The sequence below is a fragment of the Gopherus flavomarginatus genome, chromosome 2 (genome assembly GCF_025201925.1).
Source record: "Gopherus flavomarginatus isolate rGopFla2 chromosome 2, rGopFla2.mat.asm, whole genome shotgun sequence".
Taxonomy (NCBI): Eukaryota; Metazoa; Chordata; order Testudines; family Testudinidae; genus Gopherus; species Gopherus flavomarginatus.
This window is the reverse complement of record NC_066618.1, coordinates 233045160-233067771: the sequence shown is the minus strand read 5'-3', so window position 1 is coordinate 233067771 and position 22612 is coordinate 233045160. Positions and strand designations below refer to the sequence as shown.

Sequence of the window (22612 nt, the reverse complement as noted above, 5' to 3'; positions counted from 1 at the left end):
ACCCTGAAGATCTTACAATCTCAGACAACAATCAATGTCTAAAGGGTGGAGGGAAGAGGGATGTAATCTAATATATACATATACAATAAGAGATATAAAAACTGCTTTGGATTGTTATCGAGCAGAACCCATCATCAGCATGGACACATGTCCCCTGCAATGGTGGTTGAAGCATGAAGGGACACATGAATCTTTAGCGAATCTGGCACATAAATACTTTGCAATGCTAGCTACAAAAGAGCCATGCAAATGCCTGTTCTCACTTTCTGGTGACGTAAATAAGAGGGCAGCATTACTTTCTGTAAATGTAAATACACTTGTTTGTCTTAGCAATTGGCTGAACAAGAAGTAGGACTGAGAGGACTTGTAGGCTTTAAAATTTTACATTGTTTTATTTTTGAATGCAGTTTTTTTGTACATAATCCTACCTTTGTAAGTTCAACTTTTATGATAAAGAGATTGTACTACAGTACTTGTATTAGGTGAATTAAGAAATACTATTTCTTTTGTTTTTTTACAGTGCAAATACTTGTAATCAAAAATATAAAGTGAGCTCTGTACACTTTATATTGTGTTGTAATTGCAATCAATATATTTGAAAATGTACAAATTCACCTCTGCCTCGATATAACGCTATCTTTGGGAGCCAAAAATTCTTACCGCGTTATAGATGAAACCATGTTATATTGAACTTGCTTTGATCCACCGGAGTGCACAGCACAGCCCCGCCCCCCCCGGGAGCACTGCTTTACCGTGTTATATCCAAATTCATGTTATATCGGGTGGCATTATATCGAGGTAGTGGTGTATCTAAAATATTTAAATAAATGGTATTCTATTATTGTTTAACAGTGCTATTAAAATCACACAATTAATTTTTTAATTGCTTGACAGCCCTAATTAAAACATTATTCATGTTAAGGAATAACCACACCTGTTTTGTTCAGCTTAGCATAAATATGAATATTCAAAGAGAAGGAGGCATTTGTTGCAGTGAATAAGCCGTAAATTATTTTGAATCTCAGTTGGCACTTCTGAGCCTACTGCTGGAGATGGCCATCATATTGAAGTATTATGTTATTTGTGTCACAGGCCAGGTGGAGACCCAATCTTAGCATTTGACTACATATCACAGGGTATGTGACTTATAAAGTGCTCTAACATGCTGCACTCTAACTGCTCCATGTAAACTCTGCTGGCATGGTCTAAAAGGAAATTACACCTCTACCTCAATATAACGCGGGTTCGCATATAACGCGGTAAAGCTCTGACATGCTGCTCTGAGCAGCTGTTAAGAGTGCCTGGCCAGCCCGGGGCTGAGGGGTTGGATAAGTGGCAGAGGGTCTTGCAGGCTGTCAGGGGCTCCCCTCCCGCCCCAGGTCTGGGAGGCAGGAGCTGCAAGGGGGGGTGCACTTTTGGGGGCCCTGAGGATTAGCAGGGGGCCGGGAGCAGCCCACTCTGCTTTCCTCATCACAGCCACAGCCGTGTCACTCGGGGGAGGGGGTTTGGAGGAAGGGATCCCCCCTACACTCACCGGCAGCAGCAGAAGTGGAACAGCCCGGCTCCAGCCCGCTCCATTCTGCCACCTCCCAGGCGTGGCACTCCGCTTCCCACCACAGGTGAGTGTGGGGTGGTTGGGGAAAGGATGGCCCCATACTCACCTGTGGTGGGAATCGGAGCACCGCGGCTGGGAGTTTGCAGAGCGGGGCAGGCAGGGGCCATGTCACTCCACTTCCCACTGCAGGTGAGTGTGGAGGGCATCCTTTCCCCAATCTCCCCACACTCACTGGTGGCAGGAAGTGGAGCAGCCTGGCCTCAGCCAGCTGCACTCTGCCAGCTCCCACCACAGTGCTCCTCCTCCCGCCACAGGTGAGTGCAGGACCTTTCCCCACTCCGCCCCTCCTGCCCCACCTCCAGCGACATGGCTGGGGCCAGGGCAAGGAAAGTGGAGCAGGCTGGGGCCGCATCGCTCGGCTTCCCGCTGCAGGTGAGTGCAGCGGGGCGTTCTTTCCTCAACTTCCCCACATTCCCTGACAGCAAGAAGCGGAGCGCCACAGCTGAGAGGTAGCGGAGTGGAGCGGGCTGGGACCAGGCTGCTCTGATTCCCTCCGCTGCCGGAGAGTGCCTGTCAGGGGGCAGGGGATAAGGATAGGGGTCGGAGCAGTCAGGGAACAGGGGGGTTGGGTAGGGGGTGGGGCCCTGGGGGTGATTAGGGATGGGAGTCTCTGGAGAGGTCAGTCAGGGAACAAGGGGCAGGGAGGGCCAAAGCAAGTTCAATATAACGTGGTCTCACCTATACCACGGTGAGATGTTTTTGTCTCCCGAGGACCAAGTTGTATTGGGGTAGAGATGTAGTTCACATTATCATAGTCCGATGAGAATTAGGCACCTTTTAGAGCAAATCAGCAGGTTTCCAAGGAGTAGTTAGAGCATTTTATAAATCCCACTCTCTGGCACATTTTGCCGGTGCTATGTATATAAGCCCTAAGAGATTGAATTAACATACAATTTGCTTTTATAGTATTTAACCATCATAAAAATATGGTGATCATCACATTTTAATAATAAAACTTCAGATATTTTCTTCTGATTGTAAAAAGCATAGATGTGCACCTGTATTCTGCACAGCAGGAACTAAAAGCACACCCCTTCTGTAGATTATCTGAGCATATTTGCACACAGAAATACTTTGCATGGAGTGGCAATGGGTGTGTATATATGCAGATAATGCTCACTAACATTTAGGCTTCAGAAGTGTCCCCAGTGCAGCTACAGCATAATAAATAGATAGTCTATGGAACAGTCCCATACTGCAGTCCTTCTCCCATCACAAAAAAAGTTTTCAAGATAGGAGGAAATTAAGAAAGCGTACGACATCAATCCTTATAAAATTCTAGGAGGCATAAATGCCTTTTGATCCATTGCAAAGAGGTCCCTATGACAATATACAGTAACTCCTCACTTAAAGTCGTCCTGGTTAATGTTGTTTCATTGTTACGTTGCTAATCAATTAGAGAACATGCTAGTTTAAAGTTGCACAATGGTCCCTTATAACGTTGTTTGGCAGACGCCTGCTTCGGCCACTGCTTGCAGAAAGAGCAGCCTGTTGGAGCGAGCTGGTAGGGGCTTGAAACCAGGGTGAACCAGCAGCCCCCCATCAGCTACCTACTCCCCTAAGTTCTTTGTGCGACAGCCGCCAGGCAGACTATCAATTGCTGGGCAGTTCTGCTGTCCCTCCCCACACTGCCCTGTGCTGCTCCTGCCCTCTGCTTTGGAGCTGCTCCCAGGAGCCTCCTGCTTGCTGTGCAGAGCGGGCTGGGGAAAAGGGGTGCTCATGTCAGGGTGTCTGTCCCCCTACTCTCCTGTACCTTATCTTCAGAGCAAGTGGGGACAGAGGGAGCTTCCTGGCAGCAGCTGCTGTCTCAACTTGCTGATCTACTTAAAAAGGCAATGTACTTGGAGTGGGGTCAGTGTACTTTAAGGGGCAATGTGCATCTCTCTCAGAAACACACACATGGTGTGAGTTTCTATCTCTCTCTGCCATGCCGTCTCCACTCCTTCCATTTGTGCTGCCTTGGAGACTGTGAGGCTACGTTAAGAACAATGTGTTAACCATAGAGGGCTCAGCAGAGTGCTAGTTCATCATTTAGCAGTAAGGCATTCCCTGGGAAATATCCCACCCTTTTCTAGCCTCTGACTTCACCATCCCAACCAAGCTTCACAATCATCATTGCTGTGTAAAGTATTAAATTGTTTGTTTAAAACTTATACTGTATGTGTATAGATATAGATATAGATATCTATATCTATCAGGGATCAGCAACCTTTGGCACGTGGCTCGCTAGGGTAAGCTCCCTGGCACGCCAGGACTGTTTGTTTACCTGCTGGTGGGAAGCGGCAGCCAGCACATCCCTCACCGCTTCCCGCAGTCCCCATTGGCCTGGAGTGGCAAACCGTGGCCAGTGGGAGCTGCGATTGGCCGAACCTGTGGACGTGGCAGGTAAACAAACCAACCTGGCCTGCCAGAGTGCTTACCCTGGCAGGCTGCATGCCAAAGGTTGCCGATCCCTGATAGATACAGATATATATAGAAAGATATCTATATAGTCTTTTGTCTGGCAAAAAAAATTTCCCTGGAACCGAACCTAACCCCCTCACACCCCATTTTCCCCCTGATTTCCATTAATTCTTATGGGGAAATTGGATTCGCTTAACATCATTTCGCTTAAAGTAGCATTTTTCAGGAACATAACTACGTTAAGCGAGGACTTACTGTACACTGTCTGTATCTCAGCAGTAACATCAATCGTGTTTCTGGTAGAAGGATTATTTAATGCTTCAGTACTCAGTTACTCTACACTGCAGAAAGGTTAGACACTTTTTTAATATTCATCACTGTTTTATTACTATTTTCCTCTCTCCACCTGATCGCTCTGATAAAGTCTGCAAAACAACCACCATTATAACTTACCCTCTTTTAACAGACTCAAGAAACTGAGCATTTGTTGGGTCTGTGTAAGTTCTCAACTCTCCATCATCTAAACTGAAACCATTCCTCCACAGTTTAAGCAAAATTTGAACCTATTGAACAAAGAAAGTATAATAAAAAACTAAATGAAAAAATTCCTAAGCAATTATCTGGTGATCTTTTTGTTAGCTTTGTATATATTGGCAAACATTAGAGAACTGAATCTAAAACAAAACATAGTTTGTAGCAAAACACAGAAACATAAGATAGAAGGCAGAAGAAATAAAAACATTGTATTAGTTTTTGTAGAGAGATTTTGGACTGTCATTTTTAGATTCCCTCAAAGTGATACTGACTTCTAGTAACATTTGCACTGTTGATACAGTTGAGATTACAAACTTAGTGGTACTGAGACCTCAGACAGACTGGCAACCTTGAACTTCACAATAAGCCTTGACTTTTATCAGTGACATAGCTAACAGATAAAATACAAGGCACACAGAAAATATATGCTAACGATAGTATACTAGGCTTAACAGGTGATGAAACAGCTTTCAAAATAGCGAATACTGTTTTTGTTTAAAAATTGACTTAGTGCCCATAAACTTGCAGATTACTATTACTATTCTAATCGTTTGTGGAATAAAGCAAGAGTTACAGTTACTAATTCCCATAACTAGCTTTATCATTGTTATTTTTATTGTAACACCTAGTAGCCCCAAGTCATGGACTAGGACCCCACTGTGACAGACACTGTACAAACACAGAACAAAAATACAGACTCTGCCTGCCCCCAAGACCTTACAATCTAAGAAACAATAGATGGGTACAGACAAACTGACTGGAGAGTACAAGGAAACAATGAGACATATTGGTCAGCAAGATAGGTACGTATGATGTGTATTCTCAGCATATTCAGCAGCCTAACCATTGTCATATTTTCTGTAGGCCTCAAGGCAAAGGAGATTTTTAAAGAGGGATTTGAAATAGGATAATGAGTCTGTTTTGCGGATGCTTACAGGGAAAATGACAGCATGAGAGAAAGCATGAAGGTACTTGTTAAATTTTCAGACAAGTGAGTGATCGAGGCTAGGATCATGGGTTTATTGGAGGTAGGAGTCAACCTTTCAATACTGAATGAGAAATGACAGGTAGGGAGATGAGATTACTTAAGTATTTGTACAAGACTAAAAACAATTATGCAATCCTTTACAAAACATAAAAGAAGACATTCCTGCCCAGAAGAGCTTGCATTCTAAAACAGATGAGGAAAACATTCAAGAAAATGTCTGGGTGAGAGAGTGTGACTTACTGCCAGGGAAAGTTGGTAAGAACAATTCAGGGTTAACAGAAGAAATATGTGGAAGTCTGAATTTACAAGAAGCAGCAAGAGATTTCTCCCAAGCTTGGGAAAAGCATAAATGATGAGGCATACAGCAGGAAAAGGAGAATGATTATAGTGCAGAAAAGGAGCATGCAAGAGCATAGGAAGAAAGAAAAGTAGAGATAAGGACAGGGCAAAATTATGCAGAACCTTAAAGGCAAGGATGAGAAACCTGATGCGGTAAGAAAAGAATCCAGCAAAAGAGCTGAAAGGGACAATTATAAAAGCAGAGTAGATGCAGATAAAGAAGACATTAGCAATGGTGTTTTGAATAGATGGGAGGGAGATAGAGGTGAGAATTCCGAAGATCACAGAGGAAGTGGTTGCAGGAAGGAAGATGAATATGACAAATGCATAGACAAGGGTTTTAACACTGGCTATAGTTGCATTTTGTTTTTTTAGCGCTTGCAAACACAAGACTTGTTCAGAAATGCAGGGTATGAATGCAGAGTGCAGTAGCCCACTGCACAGCAGCAGGCCATGAGGACCCTGTACTGTTCACTAAAAGTCCTGTGGTGTGCTTTGATTTACTGTTGCTTAATAAAACCTGTTTCAAACAGCAGTATGTCAAAGCACACTACAGAACTGTTGGTATGATGTAGCAGGATCCACACGGGGACTTAGTGTGCAACAGACTAGTATGCTGTTCATTCACACACTGATTTGCCACACACTAATTTTCCATGTAGACAAGCCCTTAGAAAGGAAGAAGTGACAGAACTTAACACTAGTTATGGTGCAGAAAGAGCAGGAGAAGTCAAAGATAACACCAAGGTTACAAAATATGGGAGAGTTGTGGAGTTGACAATGGTGTTAGAGAAGAAAAGAAAAAGAAGAAAGATTAGGAGAAAAGTTCAGGGTTGGAGGAAATGAGTTTGAAATTGCAGGAGGACATTCACATAAATATATCAAACATAAAATGTTTAAAATTAGAGGCAGAGAATTAGATTTGTTAGAGGTGTTAGCTGAAATCATGTGACGCTATCTTGAGCGCAGAGGACAAAGATGACCTAGCACAGGACCCTGAAGGGCACCAGAGAGAGAAAGATGCTGTAGTTTTAATTTAGTTTTACTGATGATATTGTAGTGTAGTTTTACTCTGAAAAGTGACTATATAAAAATGGCATCATCTTAGTTCACAATTCTATTCCCTGTGTATATTCAGTCATGTCTGCTCTCTTTGGTGGCAAAAGTAAGCTTTACTGTTCTTTATTCCTGTTAGTACTGCCGACCAACCTCAGCTAAGATTCGATTACTGCTGATGTTTTTTCCATCTTGTGCATCAACAAAGTTGTTTATTAAGCTCCTATCAGTCACACCTATCTGAGTCTGCTGAAAACAATGGCAATTAGGAAACAACTCTTCTATTCTATTCAATTTGTCAAACGAGCCCAGCACTTTCACAGGTGTAGGTGAGGGCCCAATTTGGATGTCAGAACATTTATTATTGGTGATGACGCATGATATGGAAAGAATCCTGTTTGACTCTCACTGGGCAAATAATATGCAAGGCTGAGAGGAAAAGATACATCTTTCTAACTATAAATTGACACAGAAATCACTGAGCTACAACAACAAAGCATACTATGATGCCACTTTTATAAAGAAACTTTTATAAAGTAGAACCATTTTGGTTGTTTTCTCTTCACCCTAAATTGGACTTAAAATTAATCAAATACAATATTTATTTTCTTCCTACACAATATCAACTTTAGAAGGATCTTATCTAGCTAGTGAGAATTGCAGTACCTTATTATCAATGACACTCAGTTTTCTATTTCACAGGGAATAAAGGCAACACACAAAATAGCAAGTTATGAATTGCTGTGAGATGCTTAATAGGGCTGAATCAACACAACTAATGCCTACAGAGCCTTGAAATATGGTAGGCACCTCCTCACAAAATTAAGCGTTTAATTTCAAAGGAGTACTTTGCAACTCAGATTAGAGCCACAGAGCACTCTCAGTAATACAATCCTTTCTTGTCACAACACTGGACCCAGTCAGTCTTCTTTGTCAGACACTTCTTTCCTCTACCAGCAGAGCTTATGTACTTCATAATCTATGTATTTTTGTCCATGTAGACCCTTTGGCTTTAAGAAATTATTCTTAAAATGTACATTACATGGCTCTATAGCTATTCATTATAAACAAAACTATTGTTATATAAAAATATTATCTTGACAACTTGGGCTTCAAACATTGCAGGATATGTAACACTATTTTCTGCTGTTCAACATTTTACTTACATCTTGCCCATTCTGATTTTCTCCATATACATATTCAGAGCGCGTCCGGGATGAGTCACCCAATCTGTATCCACCACCTGAAAATGACTGATAAAATATTTAAAAGAAAGTTAATTAAAAAATTTAAACAGCCTGAATAGATACGTGAAACAATTTACAAAGATATTTAATGGGGTGCAGGACATAAATTAAAATGTGAACAAGTCTGCTTCTTTAGTTAACACAGACACACAATGTTCTAATTGATATGCCTTCTAATTAGCAAATCAGGGAGTTAGAAATTATAACCATGCTAAGCAGTCAGTGTACTATGAAATGTTAGGATTGGAAATTGAATATTTGCAAGTATTAGTAATATAATTTACAAGACAATAAGCCCTTTAGGCAAAAATAACTAATTCATTTGGTGTTTACCAAACTATCTTTTTTATACTTACTTTAGCTTTACTAAAATCACCTGAGGCTCTTGCAGCTTCATCCAGTGGAACTGCCCCATGTTCTTTTGCCTCTTTGAAAAGTTCACCAACAATTTTACTGGGATTCCTATTATTAGAAGGCCCAACAATCTGTAGTCCGCTATATTCTGAGTCACCTGAGTAAAATCTTTAAACAATAATGTTTATCAGTGACAATCCTTCTGAAGTAATTGATGGACACCCATTTTTCAATAAAAAAAGCTCAGTAAACAAATGTAGCCAAATTCTGGCACAAAACCTCTTCACTTTGATCACAGAAGCATTCCACCCGGTTCTGGTTTTCTCAATACACAAAGAAGCACTACTAAAAGAATTGCTACAGTGGACCTACAAAGGTATAGAGGTTCCTAGAGGTTAGGAGCCACAATCATATTTTATAGCGAACACAGTCCTGACATAGCTGTGACTTTACATTCCTTATCTTGTGTGGATTCCACCAGCTCCTGGAAAGAATAATCTCCACTAGGAGGTTCTGTGCATGAGACTATGGCTGGTCTGATGAAATGCAGATGCATTTGAAAATCAGATGCACAATTAACACTGCCTTTGTAGAACTGACATACAACAACTAAAAATAGCACCAAAGTGAGATCTTAGGCTTAACAGTCAATTATGGTCACATTTTTAAAAATGTTAGTTCTTTTTTAACAACAATTAATTTATATTCTGAGGCACTTTAGAGTCTGCAGTAACTTCAGAGAAAACCACTGGATAAAACAAACAGTAGTAAACATCTAGTTTATTTTCAAAATAGACTAATTTCTAGCCCCTGCATGAGATCCATTTCATAGAGTGTATTATTATCTGTAATCAGAAGTTATATACATGTCAGAGAGTAAGATTAAGAGACTAGAAGTACTAGGGGCTAATATATGCTTATACACCATGGTGATGGACGCTATCCAAATTTAGATAGCTAGATATGACATATTGCCAAGCTGTAGCATCTTTATGTTCTGTTTGATTTGATTTTAAACAGCTAATAAAATGCTGAATGCTTCCTATTCTCTTTGGGTATACTATTTCAGTATAGGAGGCAAGGTGAGTTGATTCAGGATAAAACAAGTCAATCTGCTGCTGCTTAGTAGAATAAAACTGATGCTGCTATCTCAACACTGATGTCTATAAACCAGGGGTCAGCAACCTTTCAGCAGTGGTGTGCTGAGTCTTCATGTATACATTCTAATTTAAGGCTTCGCGTGCAGTAATACATTTTAACGGTTTTTAGAAGGTCTCTCTATAAGTCTATAATATATAACCAAACTATTGTTATATGTAAAGTAAACAAGGTTTTCAAAATGTTTCAGAAGATTTAAAAATTAAATTAAAATGCAGATCTTATTAGTTTAGCATAATCCTTGCCCTTGCTTTTCCTTGCTGAGTTTTCCAGTGTCTGATGGCACGTATTTGGATACTTTAAGTTGCACACAGGCTTCTTAGTGATCAGTTGTTAACTGGCTGGAACCCTAGATCAGCAGCTGAGGTGAGTGGAACTGGCGGCTGGTAGGGCTGTGCAGGGCCCGAGGCCTGGGCCCTGTCTGGCAGGGGGCCTGCGCTGGAACTCCAACCAGAAGCAAGGTGAGTAGGGCTGCGGTGGGGACCCTGGCTGGTAAGGGGCCAGCAGCTGGAACCTCAGAGCGGCGGCAGGCTGAGCAGGTCAGCCCACCCAGCTCTGGGGTTTCGGCAGTGGGCTAAGCATCTCTGCCCACCCCCGCTTTGGGGTTTCGCCGCTGGCTCCTGTGAGCCAGGGTCTTAACCTGCTGCCAGCCTGGGGTTCCTTCACCCAGGCCAGCAGCGGGCACTGAGAGGGACCAGCGGCGGGTCCCTGGCTAGCAAGGTGCCAGCAGCAGGAACCCCAGAGCGGTGGCAGGCTGAGTGGCTCAGCCAGCTGCTGCTCTGGGGTTTGGTCGCCGGCTCCTGCCAGCCGGGGTCTCCGCCCGCTGCCAGCCTGGGGTTCCTTCCCCCAGGCCAGCAACAGGTGCTGAGTGGGACCCCAGCTGGCAACGGCCAGCAGCGGGAACCCCACAGTGGTGGCAGGCTGAGCGGGTCAGCGCGCCACTGCTCCGGGGTTTCTATTACATGTAAAAACAAGGAGATTCTGAACTGTAGGCTTCCATAATTAAAGATTCAGTTTATAGTTTGAAAACTGGACAAAGCATTTTATTTTAAATAGGGAAGGCTATCCTCCATACCTCATGTCACCATTTCCCTCTAGTGAGTCACGCAACAGCCCTTATGTGAGCACTTAGAGCAAAGACTAAGATCAACACCATTATGAAGAAAGAAGAAAGAAAAAATGTATGAATGAAAAAAATAAAATCTAGATTAATATTCTATTCATAATTGTTATAGATAAATAAGCCTCTGTTTTTACAGTACCTTTGGTTTTCTTTATCATCACTCATGCTTCTTTCTGGTTTTCTCAAGCTTCTGAAAGAGTCAATTTTTAGACTGCCAACAAATATTTTAAAAAAATTCAGGTTTATTAAAATCATTACTGATATATACACTGCATAATATATCCATTGTAACAAGAACTTCACACTTCATGACTATGTAAAATGGTTAGTTTTTTAATATACTTAAAAAAAAAGTGAAAATAAGGTCTCTCAAAAGTTCTGACCTGATGGGCTCCATTCAGACTAACTGTTTAAGTATTTTATAAAATAATTCTAAGTTGCTGACACACTGTAACGACATATGTTCTTTTGGCCACAGTAAATAGTTCCAAATATTCACCATGTAGCAAGGAAAGAATGGAGGGGAGCTCATTTAGGGCCGCAAAGCAGTGCCCTTATGCATGCTGAATGACAATTTACTCCACAAGTGGTCTCCCTAACATCAGTAGGTAACATTCAATGTGATTAAGGGTTGAAGAATCTGACCCTTAACCTTCAATTATATTTGAAAACTGGCTTTGTAGTACTTGAACCTGCAATGGGACCAACCAGCATTATTATCATTTATTTGTATTACCAAAGTGCTAGGAGCCCCAGTCATGAACCCGGACCCCATTGTGATAGGTGCTGTACACAGACCAAAAAGACAGACACTGCTCCCAAAAAGCTTACAAGCAGTAGTTTCCCCTATTTCTTTCTGTTTATTACATGGATTCAAAAATATTCTTAAAGCCAACATTACAAAGGTTTACAGTAAACATTTAGAATGAATTTAAAAGATACTTTGAAATAAGGAATCAGAACCACTGCACTAACTTCACATCCATGGGATAGGTCCACCACTGGTGCAAACAGCCATAGCTCCACTGATTTTAATGGAACTTTGACAATTGATGTAGACTACAATCTATCCAAATTAGGAATTATTTAACAATGTGTTAAGGGGGCATCTTTTCTTTCTAAAAGAGATTCATCTGAGTCATGGTATATGATTGCCAATAAAGAGCTAGAGTTTGCCAACATATACCATTCTGAAGTATTCAAGATACAGTACCAACCTATTCCCTACATGGAATAGGAAGTAAGTATAATAACTTTGTGGTATGTATTAGCAAGCAGCTTTTTAATAGTGATATCTGTAGATGGTTAACCATCCTAGATTGGTGATCTCAACCAGAAACAATTATTATTGTCCCCCAAGTATCCAGCCTTGGGCTGAATTTCATCTTTCCAGAGATCCATATGCACAAATGGACTGTAGGTTTGTCATCAGTCATGGAGATGTTCGCTGGTAAATACCCATTTTTTAAAAATGGGATTCACACTGACACATCTATATGGATGGGGCCTTTTCAGAAAGACACACGGGCCTTGTGTTTGGTTCATCATGTCCCAGTCACTTGCCATATATAGATTGGATTTAAAAAAACAAACTAACAAACATCTTACTGTTCAGTTGTTTTGTATTTGATTAATTTAAACTTGGCAAGATTTTTTTAAAGTTTATCTGAGAGTGCTATAATGAGTCTCCATATAACCTGGTATGTGAACCCTAAGTACTTAAAGCAAACTCTTGTTGGCCATAGGCACCTAAACGCCAGAAAAACAGAGAAAAATATATTCAATTCCTCTACCACACAGAGGTTGTCCACCCAAGTTCTTTGTTCCCATGAAGAATCTTAGAGGATATTTGCCAATTCTCCTATTGCAGATGCTGCTCAGGGATAATTTTGGATAGGACTTAACGATCATGGATCATAGTCCTCATGTTGACATGAGCAGTGTGGTTTCCTGACCCTAAAGACGCACTTAGGCATAGTCTTCCATTTGAATTGCTCCTGCTCCTAACAGTTGTTCCCCCAAAAGAACACAGGTCATATGTCCAAATCTGTGTGACAACATAACTACTTCTGCATTTAACTTTAAGCCTTTTGCCAGCATCTAACAGAAACATAAAGTGGTTGGGAACAGTTGCAGAATGAAGACTACTTGATAAATAAATATATGCTACAGACACTTCCTAAGGAAGCAGAGTGGATGCAGTATTATAGGGTTCCCCACTTTACTCTTGTGTGCTGTTATAGCTTTTTAAACAAGCATTGGAATATAATACCTCTTCGAGATCAAATTTCTGAATGTTGTGACAAAAGCAGGGTTAGTAAACTGAAACAGATATTACAAATGTCAAATAAATTACTAATCATAATGTACAAAGCACTTCTTACCTCTGAACTGGTACTCTTGGGTTACCGAACACTGTAGCTGGTGGTCTGTCAGAATGGGATAACTTGCCTTTTACTTCATCTTCATATAACCCAGCCAAAGCCAACTACATACAATACCAGATTTTTTAGAAAATCTCTAAGATTAGAAATACAAACTATACAAAGAACAAGAGAATAAACATTTTATGCATTGTTTTAGAAGCCTAGGCTCCTTATTGATTTAGAAACACGAGTGACATTATTCAGATACTCATAAATATTTGTCTGGATACCTGTACTCTGAAATAAACACGTATTTATTTACATATTAAACACAAGCCTGAATTACCTCATTAAGTATGTAATAAGGCTACACTAGCAAAGAATGACAAGATTTTTATACAGAAGCATCTGTTTAGAATACATAGAAAGCATTCACATTACTTGTAAAAGGTTAAGACAAAGATATTCTATATTTATGTGAAACAATATGCCACATTACTTTCAATAAGGTTGTTAGAGAACATAACAGTAATAGCTTTTAATTTATATTTTTCAGTTCTTATATAACATGTTTACAACCACAACAGAATGTACTAATATTAAGATCCCAATTCAGCAAAGCACTTAAGCATGTGTTTAACACTGACTTCAGCAAATGCTTAAAGGCTTACACCCAAGCGTAATAACCTGTATTAGAAAGGCTTTTCCCAAGGATAGCCCTAGATCAGGGGTCAGCAATCTTTCAGAAGTGCTGTGCCGAGTCTTCATTTATTCACTCTCATTTAAGGTCTCGCGTGCCAGTAATACATTTTAACGTTTTTAGAAGGTCTCTTTCTATAAGTCTATAATATATAACTAAACTATTGTTGTATGTAAAGTAAATAAGGTTTTTAAAATGTTCAAGAAGCTTCATTTAAAATTAAATTAAAATGCAGAGCCCCCCGGACCGGTGGCTAGGACCCAGGCAGTGTGAGTGCCACTGAAAATCAGCTCACGTGCCACCTTCGGCACCCGTGCCATAGGTTGCCCACCCTTGCCCTAGATGCTGCCATTTCTCTGGCAGATTCCGCTTTAAGAACAGTATGCGAAGGGATACCAAATAGGACGTTTTTGGTAGCTTGATTTCTATTGCCTTTAACGATGTTGTATTTAGTTTTTGTAAATATTAAAATTTTTATCTCAAAACAGAGTTCTAAAATTTGATTCTGCTTTTCTCTGGAGTGATATTAACATTTCACCACATGGTGGTGCAGGGCTACAATTCTACTATAGTTTGTCTTACGAACAAACATATGAATAAAGAGAGCCCTTTGCAAGACAAACTGTTTTAGAATCACAGTATTTAATATTGGAATAAGTATTGTATGAGATGCTCGTTATCCAGGAGAGTAAACTAGTTGAAGAACTGAGGCTATTAAGAAAATTGTACATAGTGAGATTGCAATAGAACTTTTAAAAGACATCCAGTATCTCAAACTTAATATGCATTCTACAGATTTGTGCTAGTTAAAAAGGGAACTTTTATTTCAGATAAATTTAACACCATGAAAGACCATCTACTCAAAAAGCCTGCTTAACTACAAGTCCGATCATCAACAGTCTGGAAAACTGAAGATGAATGTAACTACTGTATGCTTCAGTTAAAAATGTTAGTCTCAATAGACTCATAGACTTTATCAACAATAATTAATGTGCAAACCTAATATTAGTAAGTAAAAAGGAAAAATGGTCAGGACTGGTCAGCAATGTATTGCCTTATGTGTAATTAAACAAAAACAGTAACACTGCCTAGAGTTTCACCTTTCTTTTGCTTAAGTAATAGATAGCTAAAGGTCTACACTTAGGTATTGTGTAGAGTAGACACAGCCTGCCCAATTAGCATGGGTATAAAACAGCAGTGTAGACAATGGGGAATGGCTGAGTAGAGCAGAAGGCCCTACATACCCTACACAGCTCTTTACATGCTCAAGATCTTTGCATGCCAGCAGCTCCCTGCTGGAGACTTTCACTGCCACATGTAGCTACACACCAGTGAGTGTGTGGCATGTAGCTACACGCAGTGGCATTGGAACAATTTTTATAGTGGGGGTGCTGAAAGCCATTGAACAAAGCTGTATACCAAGAAAACCACTTCAAGCCAGGGTTGTTGGCGCACCCAGCACCAGGACCCCTGGCTACACATACCCTACATGCTGCTGCAAGCATGGGAAAGCATAGACATGGTTTTAAAGAATATTTGGAAGCATTTCATAGTTTTAAAGTTGGTGGGGAAAATTAATGTTGATAAAGAAATGGTTACAGCTAAGATTTTATAGCATTTCTTTGCAGGAAGCCAACAACGCAAGCCAAACTCTCTGCAGGCTGAGGCACCTCTCCATTGCTCTTGTGCAGGGGTCGGCAACCTCTGGCATGTGACACACCAGGGTAAGCATCCTGGCGGGCCAGGCCAGTTTGTTTACCAGCCGCGTCGGCAGGTTTGGCCGATCGCGGTTCCCACTGGCCGCGGTTCGCTGTCCCAGGCTAATGGGGGCTGCAGAAAGCAGTGTGGGATGTGCTGGCTGAGGCTTCCTGCCACCCACATTGACCTGGGATGGCGAACTGCGGCCAGTGGGAGCTGCAATCAGCCAAACCTGCCAATGCAGCAGGTAAACAAACTGGCCTGGCCCGCCAGGGTTCATACCTGGCGAGCCACGTGCCAGAAGCTGCTGGCCTCTTGCTCTAGCACAGGGGTTCCCAGGCAAACTGCGGCCACTGAGAGCTGCGAGCAGCCATACCTGCAGACACTCAGGTAAACGAAGTGTCTCGCTGCCCGCCAGGGGCTTACCCAGAACAAGCCACGAACTCAGTTTGGGAACCTCTGCTGTAGTGTTTGAAAGCCAGGCTCATCGGCACAAGAGGGATTTTGCATTAAGCAGCTTTATTCTGGCCTTGCAAACAAGAGCTGGCAGCCTCATCAGGCAGGGCTATTAAGTCCTGAAAAATGTGGGTCTTGTGAGAGAAGGGGTGTGACACAAAGCCAGCCACCTGCCTATGCCTGGCAGATCACTCCACACCATGTGGCACGTCACAGCCCCGTGGGGAGGCTCACGCGGTGGCTGGCCCAAGGGGCAGGGTGCCGGGGTGTGCATGGAAAGGGCAGGCAGCAGCCCCCCACCAGCGCGCAGCTCCCTGTGCCCCGCTCCACCGGGAAATACAGCCCGCCGGGCAGCGCCTCTAACCGCACAGCCCGGGCTTGCCCAGGCCAGCCTCCCCCGCCCAGCAGCCCGGAGCGCCGCAGCCGCCGGGACGGGACGGCACCTGTCAAGTAGGCGCCACCGGGCTCTCGTTCATCATTCCCGAGTATCGCCCTGGGCCTTCCGCACCTGTAAGTCCCGGGCCGAGGGTGGCCGGGCATTAGCCCGGGGCCCTTTGTCCCGCCGCGCCCCGCCAACCACCGCCTCTTCCTGCTGGCCCGCGGCTTCCCCGCCGTCCGCCATCTTCAGCAGCACGGAGGGAGCCGCTCCCCGCGGACCTGCGGCTGGAGGGAAGCGCCGCAGAGCACTTCCGTAGCCAGGCTGCCATGGCAACGGGAGGAGCGGGACTGGACCAGCCCCCATAGCCTCGCCCCCTTCGCTGGATCCGCCCAATGTGGGTATGGGCGGCCCGCGCTCGAACCCTGTGTGATTGCGGGCGCACTTGCTCACGTCTGCGTGCGCGTTAACTCTTCCCCCCAGTGTGCTTGCACGTCCCTGCCTGCCGCTGCGTGTTATTGACCAGCTGCCTGCTGTAGGCATGCATCTAGATGCCAAAGTGCTGGAAGCGGGGGTCCTGCTGCACCCCCTGGCTTGGAGTGGTTTCCATTATATATAGGGTGTGAAGCAGGGCTCGGCAACCTTTCAGAGGTGATGTGCCGAGTCTTCATTTATTCATTCTGATTTAAGGTTTCGCATGCCAGTAATACATTTTAACGTTTTTAGAAGGTCTCTTTCTATAAGTCTATAGTATATAATCAAACTATTGTTGTATAGCAAGTAAATAAGGTATTTAAAATGTTTAAGAAGTTTCATTTAAAATTTAATTAAAATGCAGAGCCCCCTGGACCGGTGGCCAGCACCTGGGCAGTGTGAGTGCCACTGAAAATGAGCTAGCGTGCCGCAGGTTGCCTACCCCTGGTTTAAAGTTTGGTTCAATGGTTCTCAGCAGCCCCACTATACAGATTGTTCCAGCACCCTTGTGCATATGCCCCCCTGCCCAAGTATGAGCACTCACGTGTGTGTGTGTGTGCGCGCGCGCACGTGCGCATGCCAGCAGGCACCCATGTATGTTTCTGCCTGTCCCTGTGTGTGTTTGCATGCATCTGCCCCTTTGTGGGAATGGTGTGCATGGGAGTATGCACCTGCCTATCCCTGTGTGTATGTATAGATCTGTCCAACCGTGGACGTGCCTGCCCACCCCATGGGTGTGCCTGACTGCCTCTTGGGTATGTGTGCTCATGTATTACGGTTGCCAGGTGTCCCGTTTTTGACTGGAATGCCTGGTCAAAAGGGACTCTGGCAGCTCTGGTCATCACCACTGACCACTGGGCTGTTAAAAGTATGATCAGTGGCACAGCGGAACTAAGGCAGGCTCCTTGCTGCCCTGGCTCTGCGTGGCTCCCAGAAGCAGCCAGCATTTCCCTGCAACCCCTAATCAGAGGCGCAATCAGTGAAGCTCTGCGCACTGCCCTGGATCCGCAACTCTCATTGACCAATGTGAGGTGGCACCTGCTGGCGCAGGCAGCACACAGAGCCCCGGGCCCATCTGCCTAAGAGGAGCCTTCTGGGAGCTATGTGGAGCCAGGGCAGGCGAGCAGTGACCTGAGGTAAGTGCCACCTAGCTGGAGCTGGCACCCCAAACCCCCTCCAGCACCCCAACCCCAGGTTGGAACATCCTACCACACCCTAACTCCCTCCAAGAATCTGCACCCCAACCCCCTGCCCCAGTCCATAGCCCCCTCCTGAACCCCAAGCCCCTCATCCCTGGCCCCACACCAGAGCCCACACCCCCAACTGGAGCCCTCACTCCCTCTCACATCCCAACCCCCTGCCCCAGCCCTGAGTCCCCTCCCACACCCAAACTCTCTCCTGGAACTTGCACCCTGCATCCCCTTCTGCACTTCAACCCCCTGCCCCAGCCCTGAGCCCCATCCTGAATCCCAAACCCCTAATCTCCAGCCCCACCCCAGAGCCCACACCGCCAGCCGGAGGCTTCACCCCCTCCCATGCTGCAGCTCCCTGCCTCATCCCAGAGCCCCTTTTCGCACCCTGAACCCCTCATTTCTGGCCCCAGCCCATGCCTCAGCCCAGTGAAAGTGAGTGAGGGTGGGGGAGAGTGAGTGACAGAGTCAGGGGGGATGGAGTGAGTGGGGGCAGGGACGGAGCAGGGGTGGAGCCTTGGGCAAGGGCAGGCAGGTTTTGTGCAGTTAGAAAGTTGGCAACCCTACCACATATATGTGTGCACGCCTGCCCATCGTTGTGTGTATGTGTCCACCCGTCCACCCCGCGTGTGTGCCCACTTGTCTGTGTGTGGTTGTGCACATATGCACACCCCTCTGCCCTGTGTGTGTGTGGCCCTGTGTGCCTGTCTGCCTGGCCCTGTGATTGTTTGCATCTACCTGCCCCGGGTGTGAGTGTGCTCCTACCAGTTTGTCTGCCCCTGTGTCTGTGGCTACCTGCACACGGGTAAGGGACAGTGTGTGTGTGTGTGTCTGCATGTGTGTGTATCTGCCTGCCTGCCCTGAGCACAGGTGCTGACTTTTGTTTTTGCCAGTAGGTGCTCCTGTCCACTCCCCTCCTCCCCCGTGCAAATGGTGGGTAGGGTCTCAGCATGGAAGAGGCTGAGCGGGACCATGGCCTCGGGGGATAGGGAGAAGAGGCCAAGTGGGGGTGGGGGTCACAGTTTGGGTGCTGGGGCCCACAAAAGTTTAATCCGGCCCTGCAGGTGCTGCGCACCGCATAATTTTTTTTCGATGGGTGCTTGAGCCCCAGAGCACACAAAAGTCAGTGCCTATGTCCCTGAATGTATCTGCATCTGCCTGCCTGTGTGTGTGTGTCTGTCTGTCTGCCTGCCTCTCTGTGTGTATGTGCCTGGCTGTCCTATCTATGTGTGTCTCTGGCTCTTTCAGTCCACTCCTATCCTAGCCCCGTTTGTGCAATGAGTCTCTGTTGCCACAATGTAGTGTGACATGCCAGAAACATCTCTTTATTTGTACTTTAGAGTAATAGCCTAAACTCTGATATCAAAACAGCAGTGAGAGTGTGCAGGCTAGTCAGGGATAGATTTACACTACAGCTTGCAGTAAACTAAAAGATGCTGTAGATAAGCCGTTATAGTAATAATCTGATTTTTAAGATTTTCTAATAATAGTAACTGTCATAAACAGATAGCTAAGGGTTAATGTCTCTTTCACCTGAAGCACCTGACCAGAGGACCAATCAGAAAACTGGATTTTTTCAACTCTGGGTGGAGGGAAGTTTGTGTCTGAGTCTTTTGTCTGTCTGCCTGCTTTCTCTGAGCTTTGGAGAAGCAGTTTCTACTTTCTAGTCTTCTGTTTCTAAGTGTAAGGACAAAGAGATCAGATAGTAAGTTATATGGTTTCTTTTCTTTGGTATTTGCATGAATATAAGTGCTGGAGTGCTTTGATTTGTATTCTTTTTGAATAAGGCTGTTTATTCAATATTCTTTTAAGCAATTGACCCTGTATTGTATCATCTTAATACAGAGAGACCATTTGTATGTATTTTTCTTTCTTTTTTTTATATAAAGCTTTCTTTTTAGACCTGTTGGAGTTTTTCTTTACTTCAGGGAAATTGAGTCTGTACTCACCAGGGAATTGGTGGGAGGAAGAAATCAGGGGAGATCTGTGTGTTGGATTTGCTAGCCTGATTTTGCATTCCCTCTGGGGGAATAGGAAAGTACTTTTTGTTTCCAGGATTGGGAACAGAGAGGGGGAGTCACTCTGTTTGGATTCACAGGGCTTGTGTCTGTGTATCTCTCCAGGAGCACCTGGAGGGGGGAAGGGAAAAAGGATTATTTCCCTCTGTTTTTGAGACTCAAGGGATTTGGGTCTTGGGGTCCCCAGGGAAGGTTTTTCAGGGGGACCAGAGTGCCCCAAAACACTCTAATTTTTTGGGTGGTGGCAGCAGGTACCAGGTCCAAGCTGGTAACTAAGCTTGGAGGTTTTCATGCTAACCCCCATATTTTGGACGCTAAGGTCCAAATCTGGGACTAAGGTTATGACAGTAACAATCCTATTTTTAATGCAGGGTTATTAACTTAAATCTTTGGGAACCCTTATAACATATTGCAGAAAGGCACAGAGACATGACATGTTCATCATTAGTTAACAGTATTGCCAACCCCACGCATTCAAAAACCATGAGTCAGGCCCCCAAAATACAAAAGAGTGCCTTAAAAATCCTGCAGTTTTAAAAAAATACTTCTGGTTTCCTTTTATTTACCTTCTGGTCAGGACTGGCGCTAGTGTTTTTAGCGCCCTAGGCCACGGCCATTTCGCCGCCCCGCGAGGCGAGGGTCCGCTGGTCCGCGGTTCCGGTGGAGCTGCCGCAGCCATGCCTGCGGGAGGTCCACCAGCACCGCGGGAGCAGCGGACTGTCCACAGGAATGCCTGCGGCAGCTCCACCAGAGCCGCGGGACCAGGGGACCCTCTGCAGGCATGACTGCGGCAGCTCCACCGGAGCCACCTGCCGCCCCCCGCTGGCAAAATGCTGCCCCCCACTAATCCTGGCGCCCTAGGCGATTGCCTAGGCTGCCTAAATGGAAGCACCAGCCCTCCTTCTGGTGTTTGAGCCTTGGGGTTCTCTGCAACCATGCGGGTTAGAAACTTGCTTTTAAACAACATGAAATCTGAGATTCTCACATAATCATATGAGTCTATCAGCTGGGGCCTTAAGAAAAAATCTACATATTATGGATCTCACAATAATATTACCAGAGTTGGCAGCACGGTGTGTAGCATGAGTCAGAAACCAAAGTTACAACTAGAAATTTAGAAACCAATGATTATTTCATAATCCCCTCCCTCAGCACCAGGTAATGTCCCACGTGCTTATTTTTTGCAGGCCATATTACGTCTCAAGTTGCAGTGAAATCAGAGTTGAATATGCATAGCTAAGCCTCAGTTTGGCCGTATATGTAGGTAATGTATAGTGAGTAATGTTTACCCTACTAAGAATAGCTCCTAATTGCTATATATTGCGTGCATTTCTGCTGGTTGTAATGAATCATCCAGTACAGTGGACAATTTCTCACTTTGGCACAATGTATCAATTGGCCCCTTACTGCTTTGCTATGTTGAATTGCCACTGCTGAATATAGCAAGGTGGATTGTCTCAATCACTGAGGATAGGAAGCTTTGAGAAATGTCACCTTAGCACAATACAGGAATAAAGCAGCAAAATGATAGTGTTTGTAGTTTACATACATAAAATTAAAAAATAAACTGTAGAAAGTGGGGCAGAAAAAGAAGGAAGGATAAAGGAATGCAAATAATAATAATTAAAGGAAAACTTAACTTGAGTTCCTAACAAATATTGGTATTCATTCATGGGCTGCACACCTGCTGTAAAATATCCACCTCACCAGCTAAACTGCTAAAAATAAATAAAATAGAAATAGAAATCAGCCAACATCAATTGGCTACATACTTGAGGACCTTATCTGAGTAATCCAAGGATGAAAATGTACTCACACACTTCATTTACTCTTCCTTGGGCTGATTAGTGACATGCAGTTGTTGCCTGAAAGAAAATGCCATCTTCTTGGAGTGACATAGTCTGAATTAGGAGAGGGAAACCAAATTGTAATTGCTCTAAAATCCAAATGAATTTATGAAGAAATTAAGCTTATTGCAGTCAGATGTCCCATATTTTATCTTCTCCCAAACACTGGCACTATTCCTGCTTGCCACTCTTGATTGCCTGCTCTAGGGTAAAGGCTGCCAATAGCATTTCAAGATATCACCTGAATACAGATTAACATTAATTTTTTTTCATTGAGAATGTATATAAACCTGAACATCTGCAAATGCAAATCTGGCTACCCTAAGATACCATTTAATTTTCATAATATTATTGCTGGGACCAAAGCTTTTCTGCACAGCTGTACATTTAAAATAGTTAATTACTATCTTGCAGCTATCTTTCCTTAAATAAAAGTAATATTGTATTTTTCTTTATTTCTAAAATGCTTTTTCAATTGTCTCAGCTATTCCTCCCCCTTTCCCTGCCACCCCCCTCCCAAAATTAAAATAAGATTAAATTAGGGACAGAAAAGGCATACATTCAAAGCCAATCACAAAGATCCAGCTGAGGTGATACTTCTAGGGATGTATGCACTACAACATACAACCCCATCTGCAGATCTAGTTTAGGAATGATTGTCCCGTGATCT

The 22612-nt window shown here is 43.8% G+C and overlaps 1 protein-coding gene across 3 annotated transcripts in view; it reads right to left on the bottom strand.

Moving 5' to 3' along the window:
- UBXN2B (UBX domain protein 2B) overlaps positions 1-22612 on the bottom strand; it is a 324811-nt gene that overhangs the window by 21380 nt on the left and 280819 nt on the right. For 2 of the 3 annotated variants that reach the window (XM_050938899.1, XM_050938900.1), the window contains 5 exons: positions 13202-13305; positions 10957-11028; positions 8539-8704; positions 8102-8188; positions 4472-4581 (listed from right to left, as the gene is read on the bottom strand). In XM_050938899.1, coding sequence (XP_050794856.1) covers positions 4472-4581; positions 8102-8188; positions 8539-8704; positions 10957-10982 — 389 coding nt within the window. In that variant the 5' untranslated portion in view covers positions 10983-11028; positions 13202-13305. Of the gene's footprint in view, positions 1-4471; positions 4582-8101; positions 8189-8538; positions 8705-10956; positions 11029-13201; positions 13306-16545; positions 16757-22612 lie in introns of those variants that run through there. The other variant, XM_050938898.1, reaches the window with a different exon arrangement.